At 49.1% G+C, this 22500-nt stretch overlaps 2 protein-coding genes across 2 annotated transcripts in view; both read left to right on the plus strand.

Moving 5' to 3' along the window:
• txnrd2.2 (thioredoxin reductase 2, tandem duplicate 2) overlaps nucleotides 1–466 on the plus strand; it is a gene marked incomplete at its 5' end in the record, with an annotated part of 36504 nt that extends 36038 nt beyond the window's left edge. The window contains one exon of the mRNA XM_080530651.1: nucleotides 1–466. This exon is cut by the window's left edge and continues 1520 nt beyond it.
• A 16436-nt stretch (nucleotides 467–16902) lies between these two features.
• Nucleotides 16903–22500, plus strand: part of gnb1l (guanine nucleotide binding protein (G protein), beta polypeptide 1-like) — a 22531-nt gene continuing 16933 nt past the window's right edge. Inside the window, exons 1-3 of the mRNA XM_080532675.1 lie at nucleotides 16903–17046; nucleotides 17720–17845; nucleotides 19647–19806. Coding sequence (XP_080388801.1) covers nucleotides 16937–17046; nucleotides 17720–17845; nucleotides 19647–19806 — 396 coding nt within the window. The 5' untranslated portion in view covers nucleotides 16903–16936. The remainder of the gene's footprint in view (nucleotides 17047–17719; nucleotides 17846–19646; nucleotides 19807–22500) is intronic.

Consider the following 22500-nt stretch of genomic DNA (forward strand, 5'->3'; position numbering starts at 1 on the left):
CGGAGAGAGGAGAGAGAGAGAGAGAGAGAGAGAGAGAGAGCGGGGGGGGCTTTTTGCGGGTGTCAGCCGATAAGGGGATATCTGGTGTGTGTATTTACACTGCAGACGGTTTAGCCTTCTTAACAGTTCACGGCCCTCTCTCTCGGAGATAAGGACCTGAGCTGTTTATGTCACCGAAGCCCTGGCGGCATTAGAGCGTTGTAGGATGTTTTCCCCCCCGTCTGAAAGTTCAAATAGATTATGGCTTCAAAAACATCCGAAAGGTTCCCCCACCCCCCCTCATCTCCCCCCCCCCCCCCCCCCCCCCCCTTATTCACCCTCATTCAATTCTCTAGTAGTGGTACCGGTACTGTAGCCCAGAGAGGAGAGGGGAGGAGAGGGGAGGAGAGGGGGGGAGAGGAGGGGAGAGGAGAGCAGAGGAGAGGAGAGGAGAGGAGAGGAGAGGAGAGGAGAGGAGAGGAGAGGAGAGGAGAGGGAGAGGACGGGCACTCCGCTGGTTTATTTGTGTTTGAAGTCTAATCTGCCTGGCCTGATTAATGACCCTGACGAGAGGACTGACAGCCTGCAGGGCGATGGAGAGAGAGAGAGAGAGAGATGGAGGAGGAGGAGAGAGGGAGATGGAGGAGGAGGAGGAGAGAGCGTGCTACCAGGTTTATTTGGACCCGGGGCTGAAGGAGAGAGCGTGGGGATGCGGACGGGAGAGGAGGAGGAGGAGGAGGAGGAGGAGGGGTGGGGAGAGATGGGGAGAGATGGGGAGGAGGGAGGGAGGGGGGGGATTCCTGTGTGCTCTGTTCAGGGACGGGGGTGCTGACTGAAGGACCCTGACCCCCGCTCAGCAGGAACAGCTTGACTCCATCACCCCGAGCACAAAGCGCACATGCTCTTACACTGCAGGGCTGGAGGCTGGAGGCTGGAGGCTTGGGGATGGAGGCTGGAGGCTAGAGGCTGGAGGCTGGGGGATGGAGGCTGCGGGCTGGAGGCTGGAGGCTAGGGGCTGGAGGCTGGAGGCTGGGGGATGGAGGCTGGAGGCTGGAGGCTTGGGGATGGAGGCTGGGGGATGGAGGCTGGAGGCTAGAGGCTGGAGGCTGGGGGATGGAGGCTGCGGGCTGGAGGCTGGAGGCTAGGGGCTGGAGGCTGGAGGCTGGGGGATGGAGGCTGGAGGCTCGGGGGTGTTTGCCCAGCCGTAAATGAGAGCGTACACTCCTGCGTAACGAGGCAGTCCAGATGCGGAGCCACCAGAGCTCAAGGCCAAACGTGAAGGGAGCCGTCCAGGAGATTCTAGCCTCGACGGTGCGTAGCCCTAACGTCCGCACTGCTTCATTCGTCCTCTTTTTTTTTTTTTTTTTTTCATATCCTAAGTCCTATCGCTGCACACGCACAAACGAGATGATCACTATCATGACATTTATAAAAAAATGTTGACTGAATACTTGTTTAATTTTGTGTATGTATTTAATGTGATTTGCATGTTTGAGTTTATTTAATTAGAGTTGCAGATTTAGACACCACACGCATTTGAAGGGCTCTAGGAGTGTGTTCCAGCCTCAGCCTCAGCCTTGAAGGGCTCTAGGAGTGTGTTCCAGCCTCAGCCTCAGCCTTGCAGAACTGCTTAATGCTCACAGGGGTCAGGGTTCAACTTTCTAGGTTGCCAGATAATGATGACCTGCACTAAAACCCACCACTGGGGAGGGCTGGTCTGATGTGACCTGGCGACCAACTTTAGTTACTGTAAATAGAGAGAGGCCTCTCACTTTGTACTGCATTATTTATGGTGTCAACGGAATAAAAGATGTGTCTCCATTAAAATAATGATGTCGTCTGTTTCACGCTAGCCGTTCTCATTGAGTGTGTGTCTGTGCGCACGCCTGTGTGCCTGCCTGTGTGTGTGTCTGTCTGTGTGTCTGCCTGTCTGTATGTTTGTGTGTGTGTATCTGTGTGTGTGTGTGTGTGCGTGTTTGTGTGTGTGTGCGCGTGTCTGTGTCTATCTGTGTGCGTGTGTCTGTGTGTGCGTGTGCCTCTGTGTGTGTCTGTGTGTGTGTATGCCTCTGTGTGTGTGTTTGTGTGTGTGTGTGTGTCTGTGTGCGTGTTTGTGTGTGTGCGTGTCTGTGTCTATCTGCGTGTCTGTGTCTATCTGTGTGCGTGTGTCTGTGTATATGCCTCTGTGTGTGTGTGTGTGTGGCTCTTCCAGGCTGGTCTGTCCAGGGTTGTTAGTGTGTTAGGTCACCTCTGCCTAGGAGGCGTTGTGCGGCGGGGGGGGGGGGGGGGGGGGTCACACTCTGACCCCTGGGCGTCTCTGCTGACAGGGTCCTCCGCTATGCAGCCCTGTCACTCAGCCCTCTGCACCAACAATGGGCCGAATTCCTCTCTGTTTGTTTGGTTAGAGACAGGGCTCTCACAAAACCCCACAAACCTCCTCAGGATCCACAACAGCTTCAACCGGCCTGAACCGAGTTCGCTGTGTCAACCCTAGACGCTCACGCTTGACATGGGGCGGGACTGAGTTCCTAAGAGTGAATTTGTAAGAGTGAGTTTGTAAGAGTGAGTTTGTAAGAGTGAGTTTGTAAGAGTGAGTTCATAAGAGTGAGTTCATAAGAGTGAGTTCATAAGAGTGAGTTTGTAAGAGTGAGTTTGTAAGAGTGAGTTTGTAAGAGTGAGTTTGTAAGAGTGAGTTTGTAAGAGTGAGTTTGTAAGAGTGAGTTCGTAAGAGTGAGTTCGTAAGAGTGAGTTCGTAAGAGTGAGTTCGTAAGAGTGAGTTCGTAAGAGTGAGTTTGTAAGAGTGAGTTTGTAAGAGTGAGTTTGTAAGAGTGAGTTTGTAAGAGTGAGTTCCTAAGAGTGAGTTCGTAAGAGTGGGTTTGTAAGAGTGGGTTTGTAAGAGTGAGTTCGTAAGAGTGAGTTCGTAAGAGTGAGTTTGTAAGAGTGAGTTTGTAAGAGTGAGTTCCTAAGAGTGAGTTCGTAAGAGTGGGTTTGTAAGAGTGGGTTTGTAAGAGTGAGTTTGTAAGAGTGAGTTCCTAAGAGTGAGTTCGTAAGAGTGGGTTTGTAAGAGTGGGTTTGTAAGAGTGAGTTCGTAAGAGTGAGTTCGTAAGAGTGAGTTTGTAAGAGTGAGTTTGTAAGAGTGAGTTTGTAAGAGTGAGTTCCTAAGAGTGAGTTCGTAAGAGTGGGTTTGTAAGAGTGGGTTTGTAAGAGTGAGTTCGTAAGAGTGAGTTCGTAAGAGTGAGTTCGTAAGAGTGAGTTCGTAAGAGTGAGTTCGTAAGAGTGAGTTCGTAAGAGTGAGTTTGTAAGAGTGAGTTCCTAAGAGTGGGTTTGTAAGAGTGAGTTTGTAAGAGTGAGTTTGTAAGAGTGAGTTCCTAAGAGTGAGTTCCTAAGAGTGAGTTCCTAAGAGTGAGTTCGTAAGAGTGAGTTTGTAAGAGTGAGTTTGTAAGAGTGGGTTTGTAAGAGTGGGTTTGTAGAGAGAGTCCGTAGAGTGAGTTCGTAGAGTGAGTTCAGAGAGTGAGTTCAGAGAGTGAGTTCATAGAGTCAGTTCAAAGAGTCAGTTCATAGTGATTTTTTTTTGTTGCAAAAAGCATGTTGTGTTTTTATTTCCCCCTCCGAAAAATGCAGCAAACGGGTTAAATCCACCTGGAAGCGCACTTAGAGGAACATGTCAACATGTCAGGGTGAGCCCCGTCATATTCTCAGGCTTAATCCGGCCCATTGAACGTTGACAGTCTTGCTTGTGAGTCGACATTCACTGGGCCTTTGTGACTTCAGTTCTTGAGCCCCTCGCAGCTATGCAGCGAAAGCATACACACACACACACACACACATGCACACACATACCCACGCACACGGTGGTTACACAGCGGTTACACAGCGCTATGACCGGGGGCCAAAGCCCTAGGAGAAGGAGAGAGAGAGAGAGAGAGAGAGAGACAAATATCTGACTTGTGTAAACATTTGCGCAAAAAAAATAAAAAAATAAATGGAGCTGGAAACAGAAAAGGCTAAACCAGCCGAGGGATTATCCATCAGAAGTGAATAGGGGCCAGTTGTGCCTCCAGTGTCTCCCTCAGAGCTGTCAGGCTGAGGAGCCCCGAGGGCCCGGGGCGGGGCGGGGCGGGGAGAGGCCTCAGGAGGCTGGGAGGAGGGGAGGGGCCCTCACCTCTCATGAGTCAAGGTGACTCCCGAAACCGGTCTACACTGTCTGGTTCGGCCTCCCAAGTTTGAGACAATTAGCTACAAGCACCACCACCCCCACCCCCCCCCCCCCCCAACACCCACCCCCATCGAAGGAGAGTAGTTAACCTTAATAACTTAAACAAACTATTTGAACATGGGTTTGTCGCGCTGATAATGTTGTTGATTCCCCTCCTGGGTGAACTAAACAGTCAACATACTTAGAGAATAGGGTCAGGGTTATGCCCAGGGCGTGTTCCAGGGGTGACACGTCACTCCCCTAGGTCACCCAAGGCTACGGTTATGGACACACACAACAGTTTTTTAATAAAGTTGTTGTTGTCTCCTGTCAGCTGAAACGTAAGACTTCTCACGTCCACTCCCTCTCTGGAATCTCAAGGCCGTCTCGCGCCACCGTTTATCCTAGCGAAGCCTGTCCACACGCTGTCAAGGGGTGACCCCTTACAGTATATTTAGCCGTGATACTCTAGCTAGCTGCTAATGGAACTGACATTCAAATCCAACCCCCCCCCAAGTCACATAACGTATCTCTCGATAACCATAAGGCCTGACCCGACGCAGACATTTTTACTTTTTGGGGGTTTTTACATTTTAGACATTTACCAGAGACCTTTATCCAAAGCGGCTTACAACAAGTACATATCTTAAGTAAGTGAATCATCCATCCATCAGTCATCATAAGAAAACTGCCGTTAGCAGTCACCATGCTACTAGAACAGTAGAGACACTGACAGAACACAACTCTCACCGACACTGAAACCCAACACCTGAACAGTGTTCTGGTCGGGTTATTGCTGAGTCGGACGGAGGAGGAAGGGGAACGGTATTTGACGGACCGCAGCGGGTCAGCGGGGTCCTGATGGGCGCTCTGCTCTGCAGCGGAGGTGAAGCCCTCTGAAAACTGGGCTTATCAACCGCTGATAAGGACAGATACTCTGAGGAATGAGCTGTAATGTGTTACACATGCCTGCCAGGGAGCCTTTATCTCAGAGAGAGAGAGAGAGAGAGAGAGAGAGAGAGAGAGAGAGAGAGAGAGGGGAATAGAATAGAATGGAGGTGGGTGGGGTGGGGTACTGCACTGCCGAAACTGGTTTGCCCCCCCGTGACCACAGCCTCAACGTAGGCTACTTCCCAAGGGAGGCTGGTGGAGGTAGAAATCGGAGGACTGGGGGCTCATTCATCGCAATGCACGGAATGGTGTCTGATACCATTCCTGATTCCGTTCCACGCCTTCCAACGAGCCGCCCGTCCTCCTATTGATATCATCTACCCTCCGCCCCCCACCTCCCCACCCAGGCCTCGTCACGCTCCTGTCCTGTAGCCAATAGCCAGGTGAGCACGCGGCAACGCGCTGGTTTATGGCTTTCGATTCCCAGACGTTAATAATTCAAAATAATAATTTAGGCAATTTACGACCAGCCGCCCTAAATCACCCGAGTCAGTTCTGCGGCCACACAGGAAGCTTACCCCCCCCCCCCTTTCCCTGGAAGAGTACCCTGGTGCTGGAGTTAATGAACAATGCGGTGAGAGGGATATTGTCATAGAGGAACAGCATCAGCACGCACACACGACTGGAGTCAGAGCCTCTGTGATCAGCAGGCTATAGCAGGCCTCCTCGCCTCCCAAACAAATAAACACCTGCGCCGGTGTGTTTGAGGTTAAACAACGCTCCAGCCTAACACACAATATTTTGAGAGACGCCTCGCAGGGGCCTTATTATTGTGAGTCAGTGTGTTCCCTTTTTTTACCCGGTGTGTGTCGGCTTTCCTTTTTTCCACGCAGATACAGACACCCTACGTAGACTCATTCAGAACGTCTGTCAAGAAGCGTTTTCTGTGTTGTTCTGTTGTCTTAATTGTTTTATGCGTTTAGCGTCGATGCTAAACTGCTTGCTGACGGACACGCTACTACTAGATGTATCTATGACTGACACACACCCCCCCCCCCCCCCCTTCCCCCCCAAAAAACAAAAGCATGATTTCCCTGGCCGAGGTTCATATTGATTGACGGCTTTATGGATTCCTGAGCTCCCCGTAAACAGAGAGAGTAAAAAGGGTAAAGCGTAGCGTAAACGCGGGAGACGACAAATTTCCTTTCTGAATGTATCTCTTCAGCCTCTGCCCCCAGGGCCGCTGTGTTATCTGTCTGACACAGATAACCATAAATCACTGACTTATCTTGTCCCGCCATGACACTCTTTCTCCACTTTACAGCCAAAACATTAGCTGGGGGTTTAGGCGGGGGGGGGGGGGGGGGGGGGGGGGTTGGTGGAGGCGGGGGGGGGGGACTTTTTTTTTTTTACTGGCAGGGCCAACAGATTGTAATTCGCCTCCCTGACGCTACCGTCCGTCCGCAGACTGTAAGAGTAAAGAGACGGAGAGTTGCAGGAGTCACAGGAGATTGGGGGGGGTGCTGGTTTTGTTCCGCCATGCTGACAGATTGCATGCTGGGATAGCCCTGGGGCGGCTGTCGATGGGCTGTCTGATTTATTCCCTCTTTCCTGTTTAGCCAGCTCATGCTCCGTGGTAAGCGGCGGCTGGCCAGCATTTGAATGGAAACCCCAACACACACACACACACAGACAGACAGACAGACAGACACACACACACACACACACACACACTGGTTAGTTTCTGTTCTGGAAATCACAGGTACTCTTTTATCCCTGCCGCTCTCTTGTTTGTTTGACTCGATTATTTGAGATGGTTGGCATGCCTTGGGTTTGTTTGTGTGTGTGTGTGTGTGTGTGTGTGTGTGTTTTGTGTGTGTGTGTGTGTCTGTCTCTGTCTGTCTTTCTTTGCGTGCATGAGTGTGTACGTGTGTGTGTGTGTCTGTCTGTCTGTCTGTCTTTCTTCGCATGCATGAGTGCGTACGTGTGTGTGTGTGTGTGTGTCTGTGTGTGTGTGCTCGCGTGCATGAGCGCGTAGTGCGTGTGTAAGTAGAGGACACAAACACTCCCTCTAAATAAAGCTGTTTAGAACCCGGGGAGCAGAGAGAGGGGCACCCGTGTGTATCTCTGTGGCAGCACAGATGACAGTTCTATAACAGAGATGTCAGCGTCACGTCGCCTCTATCCCTGGACTCACACAGGCTGGTGTATGTATGAGAGCAGTCTTAGTGTATGATCTATATATGAGACAGTCTTAGTGTATGATGGATATATGAGAGCAGTCTTAGTCTATGATGGATATATGAGAGCAGTCCTTAGTGTATGAGGTGTAAGCCCTGGCCTTGGGACTGAGTATAGGCTCCGATACCGAGGTGGCCATTATGTAGAGGCCTATACCTTAGCAACAACATCCTGTTGTGTGTGTGCGTGTGTGTCTCTCTCTTTGAATCTCTCTGTCTGTCTGTCTCTCACTGTCTCTGTCTCTTTCTTGCTCTGTCTCTTTCTGTCTCTCTCTTGCTCTCTCTCTCTCTGTCTGTCTCTCCCTTGCTCTCTCTCTCTCTCTCTGTCTGTCTCTCTCTGTCTCTATCTCTCCCTTGCTCTCTCTCTCTCTCTCTCTCTCTCTCTCTCTCTCTCTGTGGGTCCACTGGGTGACTGAAAAGGGAAGGAGGAGGAGGTGAACTTGGGGAAGGATGCCAGCCCTCCTACTGGCTGAAATATGGAGGTGGTGATGGGACAGGATAGTGACGCTCCTCCCCGCTGCTCTCCCAGTGAAGTGACCATGAGAACTTGCCAGTGTTGCACCATAAGCGTCAACAGGGAGGGGGGGGGGGGGGGGAGGGGGGGGCTGGGATGGGATGGGAGTTTCTCAAAGGCAGTGATAAGAATATTAACTTCAGACACCAAGTGCCAGCCTCCCCCCCCCCCCCTGTTCCCCCCCCCACCCCTCAGCCAAGCCAGGGGGGAGGATGGCTTCATGGTTCTGTGGTGCTGATAGTGGGTGCGCGCATCTGCTTCTCTCTGCTACCCCCACCCCCCCCCCCCAGTAGTAGTGCAGTGCAGGTCTTCATTAAAAGCATGTTGGGTTCCCTCCCCCGCGCTCCCCCCCCCCCGGCCGGCTGCCACACCGGTCCGTCCTCACCCTCCCTGAGATCTCTCCTCTCGCACCCCGGCGCCCACCCCACCCCGGCCCACCCCGGCCCAGCCGCCCAAGGAAAACAACAAGCCCTGGGAGGAGAGACCCGGTGGCTCACATTTTCCATGATACCTGGACATCCGACCCAAACTCCCACACACAGGCCCTCTCTCACTCTCTCTCACACACACACACACACGCACACAGGATTTTCGGCTCTTACGAAACCACTCTGACCACTGTGTAACGTTTGGTGTTTTTTTGTGTGAAACCGGAACGAAATAGATGAATCGTTTCATATTGTCCTATCAACTCCCCTCAACCTCTCCCGGCTGAGTCATTTAGTGAATGACTTTGTGAATGACTCAACGTCTGCCACCTGTTGTTACGAGAGGGCATGCCACGGAGGTCACTGATCTATGGTGACTTACTGGATATAGTGGTGGCCGGATAGTGAGTTGGACTGGTGATCGGGAGGTCATGAGTTTAAATCTCACCTGGGAACACCACCACTCGTGTGCCATTGAGTAAGGCACCTACCCCGAAGTTAGTCTAGGGAGACTATCCCTAGTTGTATATCGCTTTGGATAAAAGCGTCTGCTAAATGTTAAAAACGTAAATGTAATATGTGCTGCTACCATGGCATCGGACCATGTACCCTTCAGGTGTGGGTGAGTACACACATTTAGTCCTGAGAAGTTTTCATCAGGACATCGAGTGCCGTTCCTAAAGCTTCTAGGTTTGCTGACACAACGGAAACTGTGGTAAGACTCTAGACACTTCTAAGAAAGACACGAGGCGAAACTAAGAAATCCTCAGCATTGGAATGTTTGAATTTATACTTGACCGCATTCCCTGGACAGCTGGACAATCCCCTGGTAGTTTCCCTGGTTTATTTATTCTTTTTGTGCCCATCTCGAGTGTCATACAATGTGGCTACTGATACAGTGGCAGTTGTAGTAAACAGTTTTGTGTAGACAGTCGACACACAGATGGAGCTTGTCTCGAACACACCATAGCGCTCTCAACGTTGTAGAAATAATCTAACTGTCACTTTAAGAGAATATCCATCACTAGATCGGCCTACTAGCAGACCAGCATGGTACATTTGACAAAAAATGACACTTCTGAGGGATTTAGTCAGATGTACCAGGGAGAATGAACAATGAAGGCATTCCGTGTGGTTGAAATAGCTAGCTTATACTGTAGTCGACAAATAAGTGGTTGTCGAAATGCCACCGACAGGATTGAGGGTCTAGTCTACTGTCAGTAGGGGATCAGGACTATCATTAGAGGCTTTTACCCAGAGGAAAGACAGCATGGTGTGGTTCCGCACAGCACATAAAGAGTTCATAACCTTGCTGGTCTGGCCCACTCAGGGTAAGAACAGTGCTAGCCCCACATTGTCTTGAACCTGAGTCAGACACTTGTTGTTTTAGGGGTTTTGCTAGTAATTTACAGCAAGGCTTAGCTTTTCTTCTTCTTTTTTTTAGGGGGGGTCGGAGGGGGGGGGGGATGGGGTATACGGGGTCTTTTGTCATATTTTCCTATGCACATATCAACTTTTGACTCCGATTTATTGACAGTTTGAAAACTAGAAACAAGGACATCTGTGTTTGAACGTCCCAAGAGTTTTATTCATGTGTTGAATAAACAACTCGCTTGTTTTTCATGTATCCATTAGTGAGTCGTGTACGGTTTTGTGTTCAGTCTTTTGTTCTGTGTTTTGCACTTGACGGTGTACCTAGCGCTCTGCGGTGAGAAAGAGAGAGAGAGAGAGAGAGAGAGAGACAGGACTCCTGTCTGCTGAGTGAGTGACTGTCAGGAGACTGCGGCCTCACAGGAAACTGATCTATTTCTATCTCTGCGGTCTGGCTGCTCAGGTCTTAACGACGGTTACCCGGGCCGCCCCTGCCAGACTTAGAGCCCTTTCTAATTTGGTGATGAGCTGTAAAATGACCTGCTTGCCCCTGCGATGAGAAGGCAGAGAGAGAGTGGGGAGTCCAGGGATTTCCTTACCACTCTCTCTGTCGGGTTGGATAGACATGGATAATGCCCCACCACCACCCCTCCCCCCCCCTCTGTCTCTGGACCCAGGGAGACCGTGCTCAGGCTCTCAGGCGGACTGGCATTGTCATCCACCCTGGGAGTAAACGGAGACGCCAGCAATAATTGATGGTGTAGTAGGGCATGGCACCTGACCAGCCCGGTCAGCAGACACCTCCCTGCGGCCCCCACGGAGGGGGTCATGATCCTGCCACCTCCATTTGCAGTAATTGATTTAAGCAGAGCACCCTACCCCCCCCCTTCACACAACCATCCACCCCCCCGCCCCCTACCCTACATGACCCAGTCCCTCCCATCTCATCGAACAGGTAGATTGTTGTTATTTCTTTCCATATTGCTTTTGTTGGTTATGTATAATAATCATAATCATAATAATAATGATAATAATAATAATAATAACAACAACACATCATCCATGTGTTGGTGTGTGGGATATGTTCAAGCCTGCGTAAGGAGAACAGATTTGGCTTTGTGCTGGAACAGATCATGGGAATTCTTCATGCCAAATTCTTCATCGGTCCCTCAGTGTTCTCCCAAACACCTGTGAGCTTATATTCTTTATTGTTTCATTTAGGAGTGGAGGGGAATGGCTCAATGTAACCATCACCCAGTCTAATCCATGGCCCCCTAAAGAGGTTTAAAACACTCTGGTTTCATCTAATCTTCTCGCTCAGACCCAGCCGAGCTTGAAACCTCCCTTTTTCCATGATAGGAATGGACAAATAAAGGTCTCTCCCAGCGCGCTCATGAAAGGACACTGTGTGTTCTGTGGATTAGGGGCTTGTGTTTTTTTCTCTCTCTCTTTCTCAATTAGACTGAAAAGGATGAAAAAATAAAGACTCTCCTGTTTGCTCAGTATTATCGCTGGCCAAAGGGTTTGCCGGTTCTAGCCTAGTCTCTTTTCAATCCTCAGCTTTTAGCAGCATTCAGGGAAAAAGTCATGTGAACTAATGCTTGCAGAGAGCATGTTTGCTCAATGTCTTCAACAATCTATAATCATTCTGGTGCAAGTGAAAAGCTGAACACATTGCAGTGTGAGGCAACACACGGTGACAAATGGTGCATTTGCAGTGTGGGTCTTATTCAACTATCTAAGTTGTGCCAATTATATAATAATCATTCATAATACAATACAGAGTTGTTAGCATGCAAAGATACTATTTGTATTCCATTGTATTATACTGCATAGGCATACTATTCTATTCTATGTTGATGTTATTTTACTGACATGACTCTTAGCTATTCTATTTCATCATATTATATGATCTAATCTCTCCCATCTTTTGTTTTTTAAACTGAAAAAAAGGTACACCATGTTTGTACTGAACACCTCTAGAAAAAAAATAGAAAAATCCTCTCATACTTGGCTCAAGTCCAACTGCGGGGGAAAAAAAGTCAGGCATTAGTGTGGACGACTTTCTTTCCAAACGAGGGTCCTTCAAGTTCAACAACAGCGTCGCATGTTTTCCTGGCCGCGCGTCTCCAAGGTACCTTCGCCTCTTGACAGCTGCTGTCACATTGTGGTCGTCACGTTAGCTGCTTGTTGCACATAGTGAAGAGCGTTTTTGGAAATGTCGTTAACTATTATCAATGTCATTTGGAAACATGTAGGATAGCCTTCTGCTCTGTAACGTTAAGCTATTGCTTGTTATTTATGTTGCTAGCTAGCCAGGCTACCTAGCTACAACTAGCAAACTAAAAAGAGGCATTCAGACATGACCAAAGCCTAGTTCAAAGTTCTCTCGATATAACCACAACATCTCTGAAAATACTCTTAACACAGTGTACATCAGCAGCCAGCTAACAGTCAGAATAATATGAAATGGAGCTTTTTCTTTGACCTACATGCAATGCATTCACTATATCTTGCCTTTTAACACAACCTAAACACCGCCACTAGCAAGAATGCGAGTGCAGTGTGAGAGCAGCATGTCCATTTGATTTCACAGCCAAAAGAAGGACTTGTCATGGGCTAGGATTCATCAGGGGGTTAGCTAGAGGAGACCAGCGCTGTTCATTCAAGAGCTGCCAACCCCTCTTGTGTCTCTTTATCCTTAAGTGTCCAGGTAAATCACCTAGCAGAGGAAATAGATGATCATGCAAACAGATAAGAGGTTGAGGTACCTGTTGGCCTGATGTCAGGGCCTCCTAAACCAGCACACGTTGACAAAGTGCTCCATCAGTGCCTTGCCTCTCAATGAGAGGGTGAGATTATGTCCTTATCAGCCCACGGCCCCAGTGCAGCATTCACGCCATTGACGCGAACAATGCCACCCCTTCCCCCTTCAGTGCAGCAGTGACTGACAGTGGGTGTGGGCGCACTTGTGTCTGACTTCACCCTCTATCTTCCATTGGGGTGTTTTTCCAGTCCAGATACCCCCAACACACAATAAAGGGCGTGTGTCCCTGGCCACTTCCTACTGTGTTTGTTTAACTGGACTCTATAATGGACCTGGGGTCTCCATTCAGCACGTCGACTTCCTCCTCGGGGGTGGGGGGTGGGGGGATCTGAATTTGTGGGTGGGGGGGGTCTCGGAAGAGAGGCCGAGGAATGGTTGAAGCGTCAATGCGGCCCCCAGTGAAGTGGAAATGCCCACGGAGAAAAGGGGGAAACACAAGATAAGGTTGTTCCGATAAAGAGCGGAGTGACTAACGGCTGAAGTATGATCTCAGGACAAAGAGGGATTAGCCTACTTGCTGTGGAACAGGCAGCTGCAAACCATTTTGGTACGTTTTGTGGCCTTGAGAGAATCCAAATCGCTGCAGTAGTAAACTGCTTTTTTAAATTTATTTTTTACGTCTGTGAAACGTTCTGTCCGAGTACCCAGCGTGCATTATTTTTTTCGAGTGATCCATTAAGGTACTTGTCGTGTTTCATCACGCGTATCAAATCTCATATTTGATGATTCTAATCAGACCTCGGGATCATGGGATCCTTGCCTGCATAATGGCCTCTGTGACGCTGGTCCTATAGCTTCCATCCCAACCTCTCTGTGATCTGTGTGTCCCGCTCTTATTTATGAATGGCAGAATATGACAGCGGGGCAGCTCAGGTGGGTAGCTGCCTATCACATGATACCAACTCCAAAGAGCCAGGGGAAGGAATGTGGACAGCACTATTCCCCAACTTTGAAGCCCCATATCATAACGACCAGTCTCCCAATCCCCCACCCCACCACCTCTACCCCCCCCCCCACCCCTCATATAAGCAGCAAAGCAGGGTTCGGGGGGGGGGGGGGGGCACAGTCAGATAGTGGCTGCGTTTGATCTGAAGGTCGCCAGCCCCTTGCCGGCGTTGAAAGATACCTGGCTGGCAAAGCTGGCTCTTATTTAATAACATGAAGGGGAAGCGGACTCTCTCTCATAATTAGGCCTAATTACCCCAGAGGTGTTGACAGACCGGCCAAGAAGAGACAAACTGCCTTTATCCACAGACTTAGAGTCAGATTACCAGAGCTGTCTTATCTGTTACCAGGCCAACAGGAGCCTCAATCTTCTCCTCCGCTCTTCCCCCCGCTGGGCCCGGGGTGCAGCAGCAGCTCAGGTATATTAATCAGTCAGTCTGATTTAGAATTCCCTGTCCCGCGTAGATTTAATTAGACCCGGCCCCGTTCTGTAATTTCTTAGATTTTTTCCTATGGACGTTTTTTTTTTTATAAGAGCTCTGTAATTGTCTGACCCAGAAGGCTTACTTAATGATAAATTCACCGACCTGCTCTTTTTTTTGGGTACGGTTTTAGGCTATCTGTTGTTCAAATCGACATTTATGAAACGTAGGTCTACTTGTTTTGATAAAAAAATGGCGGGATTGAAGGATTGCGGCGTTCTAGTAGAGCACCTTTTTTTTTATCCAGTTGATGGCCTTCGATAATAGAGTGACATTCATCCTTCCTTCCCTCAGGCTTTTTTCCATCTCGTTTGGTCCGATTTTTTTGACATACTTCAAAAGGGGGAAAGAAAACATTTGGATTGAAGTACTAATGTGTGTTTCATGTGGTCCGACGACTCGGTTTGGCGCGACACAGGCCAGGCCCCCTTCAGCCTGAGAGCGGCGGCCTGTTTGCTTGGTTGCCTCTCCAGGTTGGCGTGAAACAATTGAAGAGCCTCCCCTGAATGGAGTTTGAGTGACAGCCTGTCACAGGCCTTGTTTATTTGTCTACTGCGGCTGCCCTCCCACGCAGCCTGACTCCTGTGTTTGTGTTGGGGTTTTTTGGGTGACTTGCTAACTATCACCACAACAGCTCCATTGTTGGGGGCAATCATGTCGCTGGAGAAAAAACCGCTGACGCCACACAAAAAACGGAGAGGGAACGAAGACAGTGAAGTAAAAGGAATTGGCGGTGGTAGAAGTGGCCCGTTTCCACAGTCTTGTTCTGGAGGCAGACTGGAGTGGAGTGGACGACCCTCCTCCTCGGTGACATTGTCCCCCCCCCCCCCTCGACTGCCCCTAGTTTTCCTGTCGGTCTCCCCACCACACACCCCCCCCACCCCCTTCTGCCCTTGATTGATTGACACCCGACCGTCTGTGGAGGAATGTTCTGGAGGTGCAGTGTTTTCGTAAGGGAGAAAGCAGCAAGGCGGGTTCCAGGCCGGCGCGTTCCCAGCTCAGAGGTGCAGGGCCCCGGTGGTTGGGGAGGACAATGAGGGTACCTTAATCCACCTGTTATCAGGGCGAGCCCTCCCTGTCACACACAGCACAACACAGCACCGCACGCCTCTGACTGGTGGAATGTACCTCACCCACCACATTCACGAGGACCGTGGCTTACCTAATGGACCTTCACAAAACCGCTGTTGACATTTTTTTTTTGTGTGACATTTTTTTTCATACCCCCCTGAAACAACATAGGCTGCTACAGTCAGTAGGTTTAGAAGTGGCTAGCTGCTAGGCTAGCTTCTAGGCGCTAAGCTATTGCCTCCAGGTAGTTTCTGGTGAGATTCGGTGGGGCGTGATGCAGTCCCCTCCCCCCCCCCCCCCAGGCTTCAGGTGACCCTGTCTCTGCTTGACCGGAGCCTCTGTGGTGGTGGTGGTGGTGGTGGCGGTGGTGGCGGTGGCTGCAGTGGTAATGGGATAGTGGCGTGGGGATGACTGCGGTCTTTGTGAGAGGTTAGACCGCGGTGCCCTCTTCTTAATTAGGAAGGCTGGCCAGAGGTCTGTCTCCGCTTGACAGATTAACATGGACAATTTAACCACTAACCACCTGAAATGAGCTTCTCCTTAAATACCTCAGGGTCCAGTTTCAGCGTGTGCCAATGTGGAGGGCAAGGGTTATACCGAATAAGAGTTAGTAGGCGCGGGGTTGGGGGGTAGGGGGGGATGCTCATAAGCTAAAGTGACCCACTCAAAATCTCTAATACAGAAGTCTGTCCGTTTAGAGATCGGAATGAAGTCGTCTCACATCTCTTTGTCTGGGCGGGGTTTTTTGTTATTTTTTTAATAGCGATCACAGACAAGTCAGTCAAGTCAACAATGTCGTGTGATTTGACATTGACACATCATTTCCTCCCGCATTTTTGCGGTGGGCTTGATTTCCACTGCACCTCCCCCCTCCTCCTCTGCCTACAGCAAACATAAAAGCCCTGTGTGCTTCTGCCTTTTTAGAAAAGAGCGGCTGTTGATCAAGAACTAAAGTGAAAAGCCTGAATCTCTTTCTCTGTTTACAGTAATTAAGCTGTCATGTGTGGTTGTGATTTATGACGTATTGAGTTAAGAGCTCATGTAGCCTCACAGGAGGAAAGGGAGAGAGAGAGCTCCTACACTACATCACCCAATGCCCGCAGGGATTATTGGTATTTACAGTAACAGTGAGTAGACTTTGATTCAGTCCTAGATGTTCTCAAATTATTACCATTAGGAGCAGAAGGATCTCGGGGGGGGGGGGGTAAAAACAAACTGTTCTCTGAGAAAAGACTAGTCTCGCAAAGATTGTTTTTGTAACCACAAATTAAGATGAGTAGAAACAGGGCTTGTTCAGTGTACTTTGTTATCCCTCACGTTTTACTGAAGTTCCTGCTACAAGTTAATCGACTACGTCTATAGAGCGTATAATCCTCCGTTGCAGATGGCGCACTCAGCCTCGATAGCTTTTTGACAGGAACGCTGTTGACTTGAAGCCCAAACTCCAATAGCAAATTGGCCACAAACATGATTTCACAATCGATTTTGATCTGCATCATCGAAATCAATCATGTAAAATGAACAACGGTTCAACCCACATTATTACTTTTTTTCAATTCCTCAAACCTTCAGCACTATTATAGCTTCATCATGGAAATCAATCACGTAAAATGAACAACGACTCAACCCACATTATATTTTAATTCCTCAAACCTTCAGCACTATTATAGCTGCATCATCGAAATCAATCACATAAAATGTACCATTCAGGCCACATCATTTTTAAATTCCTCCAACCTTCAACTCCATTATAGCTTCATCATTGAAATCAATCATGTAAAATGAACCACAATTCAACCCACAGTATTTTAAATTCCTCAGACCTTAAATAACTCTTATTATAGCTAATCAGAACATGGTTTCTCTGAACGCGCTTCCCACGCTCCGATGCTTGATTGGTCTTCTAAGCACATTTCCGCCGTATTGTTCTTGCCTTCCAGAGGGTGAGAGGACCATGCTTATTGGACCTCCGGAGCTTCCGTAGAGCGACCCAGTGATGTCCCGCCCTGCCCCGTCCCCCCTGTACACCCTACGGGGGGCTGGCGCACCCCTCAATGCCCTCCACTTCAGCTGCTGTGGAGCGGACCCTCCCCTGCTCTTCTCTGGGTGAGTGAGGGATGCATACGCACACACACACGCTCACACACACACGCTCACACACACACGCACATGCACGCATTACGCATAATGAGTATATGGGCTACCAGCTGTCATGGCTACTTTAATTTCTTCCTCTCCTATATCAGTAGTCAAGGCTAAGAGGCACTTTTACATTGGAAAGTGTTTATTTGATTTGTTTACATTTTAAAGTGTTTTTTGTTTATATATATTCAGATTTTTTATGTTATACAATATACCAGTCATATTCTGGAATGTGTCTGAATGTTAAAGTTCCATAAGTATAGGCAAAATAAAGTAACAGTTTGTATATAAATAGTAGTATTTTCTTCTCCTTACGCACAAAACACGTACAGAAATTGTGACCCAAAAACCGAGGTTCATCCCGAACCGTGGGCCAACTGAACCGTATGCACGCACACACACCCACACACACGCACCCCCCCCCCCCACCCCCACACACACACACACACACACATGTGTGTGCAAACTGGCCCTTACTTTCAAAATAGTTTGGTATTCTTCTTGATGAAGTCACATGTGACAAGCTTCAGTGAGCCGTGCTAATGTTGATATGAAGTCAGAATAATAAGGCCATCATTGAAGCCATGAGTGATGTTATGTTGGCCAGAATGAACTGAGGGATTGTGCCGTTGTGCAGCTCAGCCCAGGGGGCCGTCCATGTGTGGAACCTGACCACCAGGAGAGCAGAGAAGGTTCTGGAAGGCCACTCCGGGGCCTCCGTCATCTGGGTCGACACGCTCCGCTCCAGAGACGCCCTCATCAGGTATGTGGAGCTGTCTGACATGCCCAGGCCTCAGATGGCCCTCTCTCCCTCTCTCTCCTTGGTACACCGCCAAGATGTTAAATAACTGTCTTCTGAACTGCTCTAACCTATGGATATACACTACAGTCGGTTAGGTCTGGAAATATTTGTACAGTGACACCATTTTCATGACATAATTTTGGCTCTGTACGCCACCACAATGGATTTGAAATGAAACAATCGAGATGCCATTGAAGTGCAGTCTTTCAGCTTTCACTTAAGGGGTTGAACAGAACATATCGTATGAAACGTTTAGGAATTGCAACCATTTTTATACACAGACTCCCCTATTTTCAGGGGCTCAAATGTCATCGGACAAATTAACATAATCATAAATATAATGCTCATTTTTAATACTTTGTAGAGAACCCTTTGCAGGCAATGACTGCCTGAAGTCTGGAACCCATGGACATCCCCAAATGCTGGGTTTCCTCCTTTGTGATGCTTTGCCAGGCCTTTACTGCAGCAGTCTTCAGTTGTTGTTTGTTCGTGGGTCTTTCTGCCTTTCGTTTTGTCTTCTGCAAGTGAAATGCATGCTCGATTGGGTTGAGATCAAGCGATTGACTCGGCCATTGCAGAATATTCCACTTCTTTGCTTTAAAAACCTCCTGGGTTGCTTTCGCAGAATGTTTTGGGTCATTGTCCATCTGTACTGTGAAGCGCCGGCCAATGAACTTTGCTGAATTTGGCTGAATCTGAGCAGACAGTATATGCCTAAACACTTAAGAATTCTGGCTGCTTCAGTCTTCTGTCACATCATAAATAAACACTAGTGACCCACTGCCATTTTTTTCTCCCCATCATTCTGGTACTGGTTTATCTTAGTTTCATCTGTCCAAAGAATGCTGTTCCAGAACTGGGCTGGCTTTTTTTAGTTGTTTTTTTGGCAATGTCGAATCTGGCCTTTCTATTCTTGAGGCTTATGATTGGCTTGCACCTTGTGGTGAACCCTCTGTATTTGCTTTCGTGAAGTCTTCTCTTTATGGTAGACTTGGATAATGATATGCCTACCTCCTGGAGACTGTTCTTCACTTGGCTGGATTTTGTGAAGGGGTTTTTCTTTACCATGTAAAGGATCCTGCAATCATCCACTACTCTTGTCTTCCATGGACGTCCAGACCTTTTTGTGGTGCTGAGCTCACCAGTGCCTTCTTTTTTTCTCAGAATGTGCCAAACTGTCGATTTTGGTATTGATTCCAGCTATCTCTCTGATGGATTTCTTTTGAAAGCCTAAGGATGTCCTGTTTCACTTGCATTGAGAGCTCCTTTGACCACATGTTGTGTGTTCACAGCAACAGCTTCCAAATGCAAATGCCATACTTGGAATCAACTCAGTCCTTTTACCTGCTTCATTTATTTATCATAAAAAGACAAAGGAATAGCCCATACCTGTCCATGAAACAGCTGTCCAATTGAGTCAATTGTCCAATTACTTTTGGTCCCTTGAAAAGGAGGGGGGTACATATTAAAGGGCTGTAATTCCTAAACCCTTCGTCCAATTTGGATGTGAATACCTTCAAATTAAAGCTGAGAGTCTGCACTTTAAGCCCATATGTTTTGGTAAACCGCTAAAATAACAAAAAGCCTGTCAGACTGTTAATATACTGTATATGGACACATCAACTTGATTTTCTTTGACAAATCACCTTTTTATGTCCCAACGGATCAGGTCAGTGTGCATTATCTGATCATCTGTGTGTGTGTGTGTGTGTGTGTGTGTGTGTGTGTGTGTGTGTGTGTGTGTGTGTGTGTTATGGACCAGCCAGGGCCGGGACAGGCGTGTGTGTGTGTGGGACCTGGGCGAGGGCCGTGGTGAGGTCACCACCTCCGTGTCGACGGGCAGCGTGGGGTTCTGCTGCTGCTCCCTGCTGGAGGAGGGGCCTGGGACGCTGCTGGCCCACCCTGGGGAACACATGGAGGAGGTGAGGGGGGGGGGCATGGAGGAGGTGAGGGGGGGGGGGGGCATGGAGGAGGTGAGGGGGGGGGCATGGAGGAGGTGAGGGGGGGGGCATGAAGGAGGTGAGGGGGGGGCATGGAGGAGGTGAGGGGGGGGCATGGAGGAGGTGAGGGGGGGGGGGGGGCATGGAGGAGGTGAGGGGGGGGGGGGCATGAAGGAGGTGAGGGGGGGGGCATGAAGGAGGTGAGGGGGGGGCATGGAGGAGGTGAGGGGGGGGGCATGGAGGAGGTGAGGGGGGGGCATGGAGGAGGTGAGGGGGGGGCATGGAGGAGGTGAGGGGGGGGCATGAAGGAGGTGAGGGGGGGGGCATGAAGGAGGTGAGGGGGGGGCATGGAGGAGGTGAGGGGGGGGCATGGAGGAGGTGAGGGGGGGGGCATGGAGGAGGTGAGGGGGGGGGGCATGAAGGAGGTGAGGGGGGGGCATGGAGGAGGTGAGGGGGGGGCATGAAGGAGGTGAGGGGGGGGCATGAAGGAGGTGAGGGGGGGGCATGGAGGAGGTGAGGGGGGGGCATGGAGGAGGTGAGGGGGGGGGCATGGAGGAGGTGAGGTGAGGGGGGGGGCATGGAGGAGGTGAGGGGGGGGCATGGAGGAGGTGCGGGGGGGGCATGGAGGACGTGAGGGGGGGGGGCATGGAGGAGGTGAGGAGGGGGGGGACATGGAGGAGGTGCGGGGGGGGCATGAAGGAGGTGAGGGGGGGGCATGGAGAAGGTGAGGGGGGGGGGCATGAAGGAGGTGAGGAGGGGGGGGGACATGGAGGAGGGGGGGGGACATGGAGGAGGTGAGGAGGGGGTATGGAGGAGGTGAGTCATGGCCAAGAATATTGCACTTCTTGCACAAATAAGTCACCTCCTCCATTGTTGCCATAACAGATGCGTTGGTATTCACATGTTTATTTCTTTTGTTTGCGTTGGAACAACACAAAAAAGCGGAGAAAAACAGCCAGATCTGATATCATTCCACACAGAACTCAAACATGCACTGCAAACACAAAGAAACAAACATGTGGATACCAAAGCCTTTTTTGCAACAGTTTCCAGGGAGAAGTGGTGTGTGTGGTGTGGTGTTATCTGACAGAAGTGCAGGGCTGCCATGTGTTCAGCTGGATGGGTTTTGTATGTGGCGCCTGTGGCGGTGCAAGATGTGTATGACATTAACCTACAATGTATTCAATCATATGTGTGTCCTATGTGTGTTTGTGTGTTTGTGTGTGTGTGTGTGTTTGTGTATGTGTCCTATACAGTGTGTGTGTCAGGGTTTCCGATTTCAATGTTTCGGACAAACGGGAGAAATTCCGGTCATCATATTAAAATATAATATAGGTGTTTGTCGCGGTGATTAGCTGTTGTGTAGCCTATATAGGCCTATGCCATTTAATGTCTATTTCTCATCCGATACGATTAGATGCAAACTATATAATAATATAGGCTTTCATGATTCGCATGCGCTACTATGGCATATGTCCAGGGCTGCACGCGCGCCACACTGGGCAGCCTAGTCACCTTTGCTACTTTGAATTACGACTGTAGGCTAGTTTAAGATGTTTATTTCAATTGCATTAATGGGATTTGAGTATGTAATTGGTAATTTTAAGTATGCCTAGTTTAGCTTTTGATGGCTATTTGAACGGACTGCATCGATCGATCAATGAACGGACTCCACATTACGTCAACTGAAGTGTGTTAAATAGTTTCACGACAGTAATGTAAGTTTTCTATATTCTCTTTCCAGTTTTACCCTTTTTCATCAATAAAACAACGTCTATAACCACGTCTCGCTGATTGGGAAGGCATTAAGTCTAGCTGCCTGTCAAATCATACTTACTCGGACTCGGGAGTATGAGAATGAGGAGGATGTATCGGGGGGATACACACCTGTGGACTATTTCAACTTAGTGGCACAAATTAAACTCTAACACTATAGATAGACTAAATTGAACTAAAATGATGGACACCGACTGAATAACTGAGTGGGGGGAAGACAGGTCTCAAATGTGGAACAATTATAACATTTAATACATAAAGATAAAACATACACAAATATATAACATTGATATCCCTAAACTCAAATGTAGTGTGGTATTGTCAACCTAATCTAATCAATCCTAATCTAATGGTACCAGTAGCCCAGGTTGTCGATAGTAGCGCACGTGGAGATGGACGAATGTAGAGGAGGAAAGTTCAATGGAAACTCCCGGAGTAGAAGAGGTAGCCAGGGGGATGTTGTACTCTGAATCTCCCGACTCAGGGCTGGAACGGGCACGGCAGGCTCAAACAGTGAACGGGGTTGAGATGGCTAGCGTCCTTTACTAGCCGCATCTCACGGCCCTCGGTGGTCATTCACTGTGCTCTAGCACATCCAAAACACGCAGAACAATAACCTTGACTCCTGTCACTGCAGTGGTTTTATTTAGACTAGATCAAACTAAATTAACTGACGAATTTCTCCCTCACAACTACTCCCGAAAGGTACCTTCACTCTCCGCCAACCACAAACTACTCGCGCTGTTGTGAGACAGGGTTGCCAGATGGGGCGGGTTACCGCCGAATGGGCTACTGGGTTTAGCGGTTATTTAGCGGACTAGTTAGGCTGTAAATTGTCATCCCATCTGGCAACCCTGTCGCTGTTTGTTCATCGCGTAGGCTAGTCTACACTAGGGATGG

Source organism: Nansenia antarctica, assembly GCF_963989245.1.
Source record: "Nansenia antarctica genome assembly, chromosome: 5".
Taxonomy (NCBI): domain Eukaryota; kingdom Metazoa; phylum Chordata; class Actinopteri; order Argentiniformes; family Microstomatidae; genus Nansenia; species Nansenia antarctica.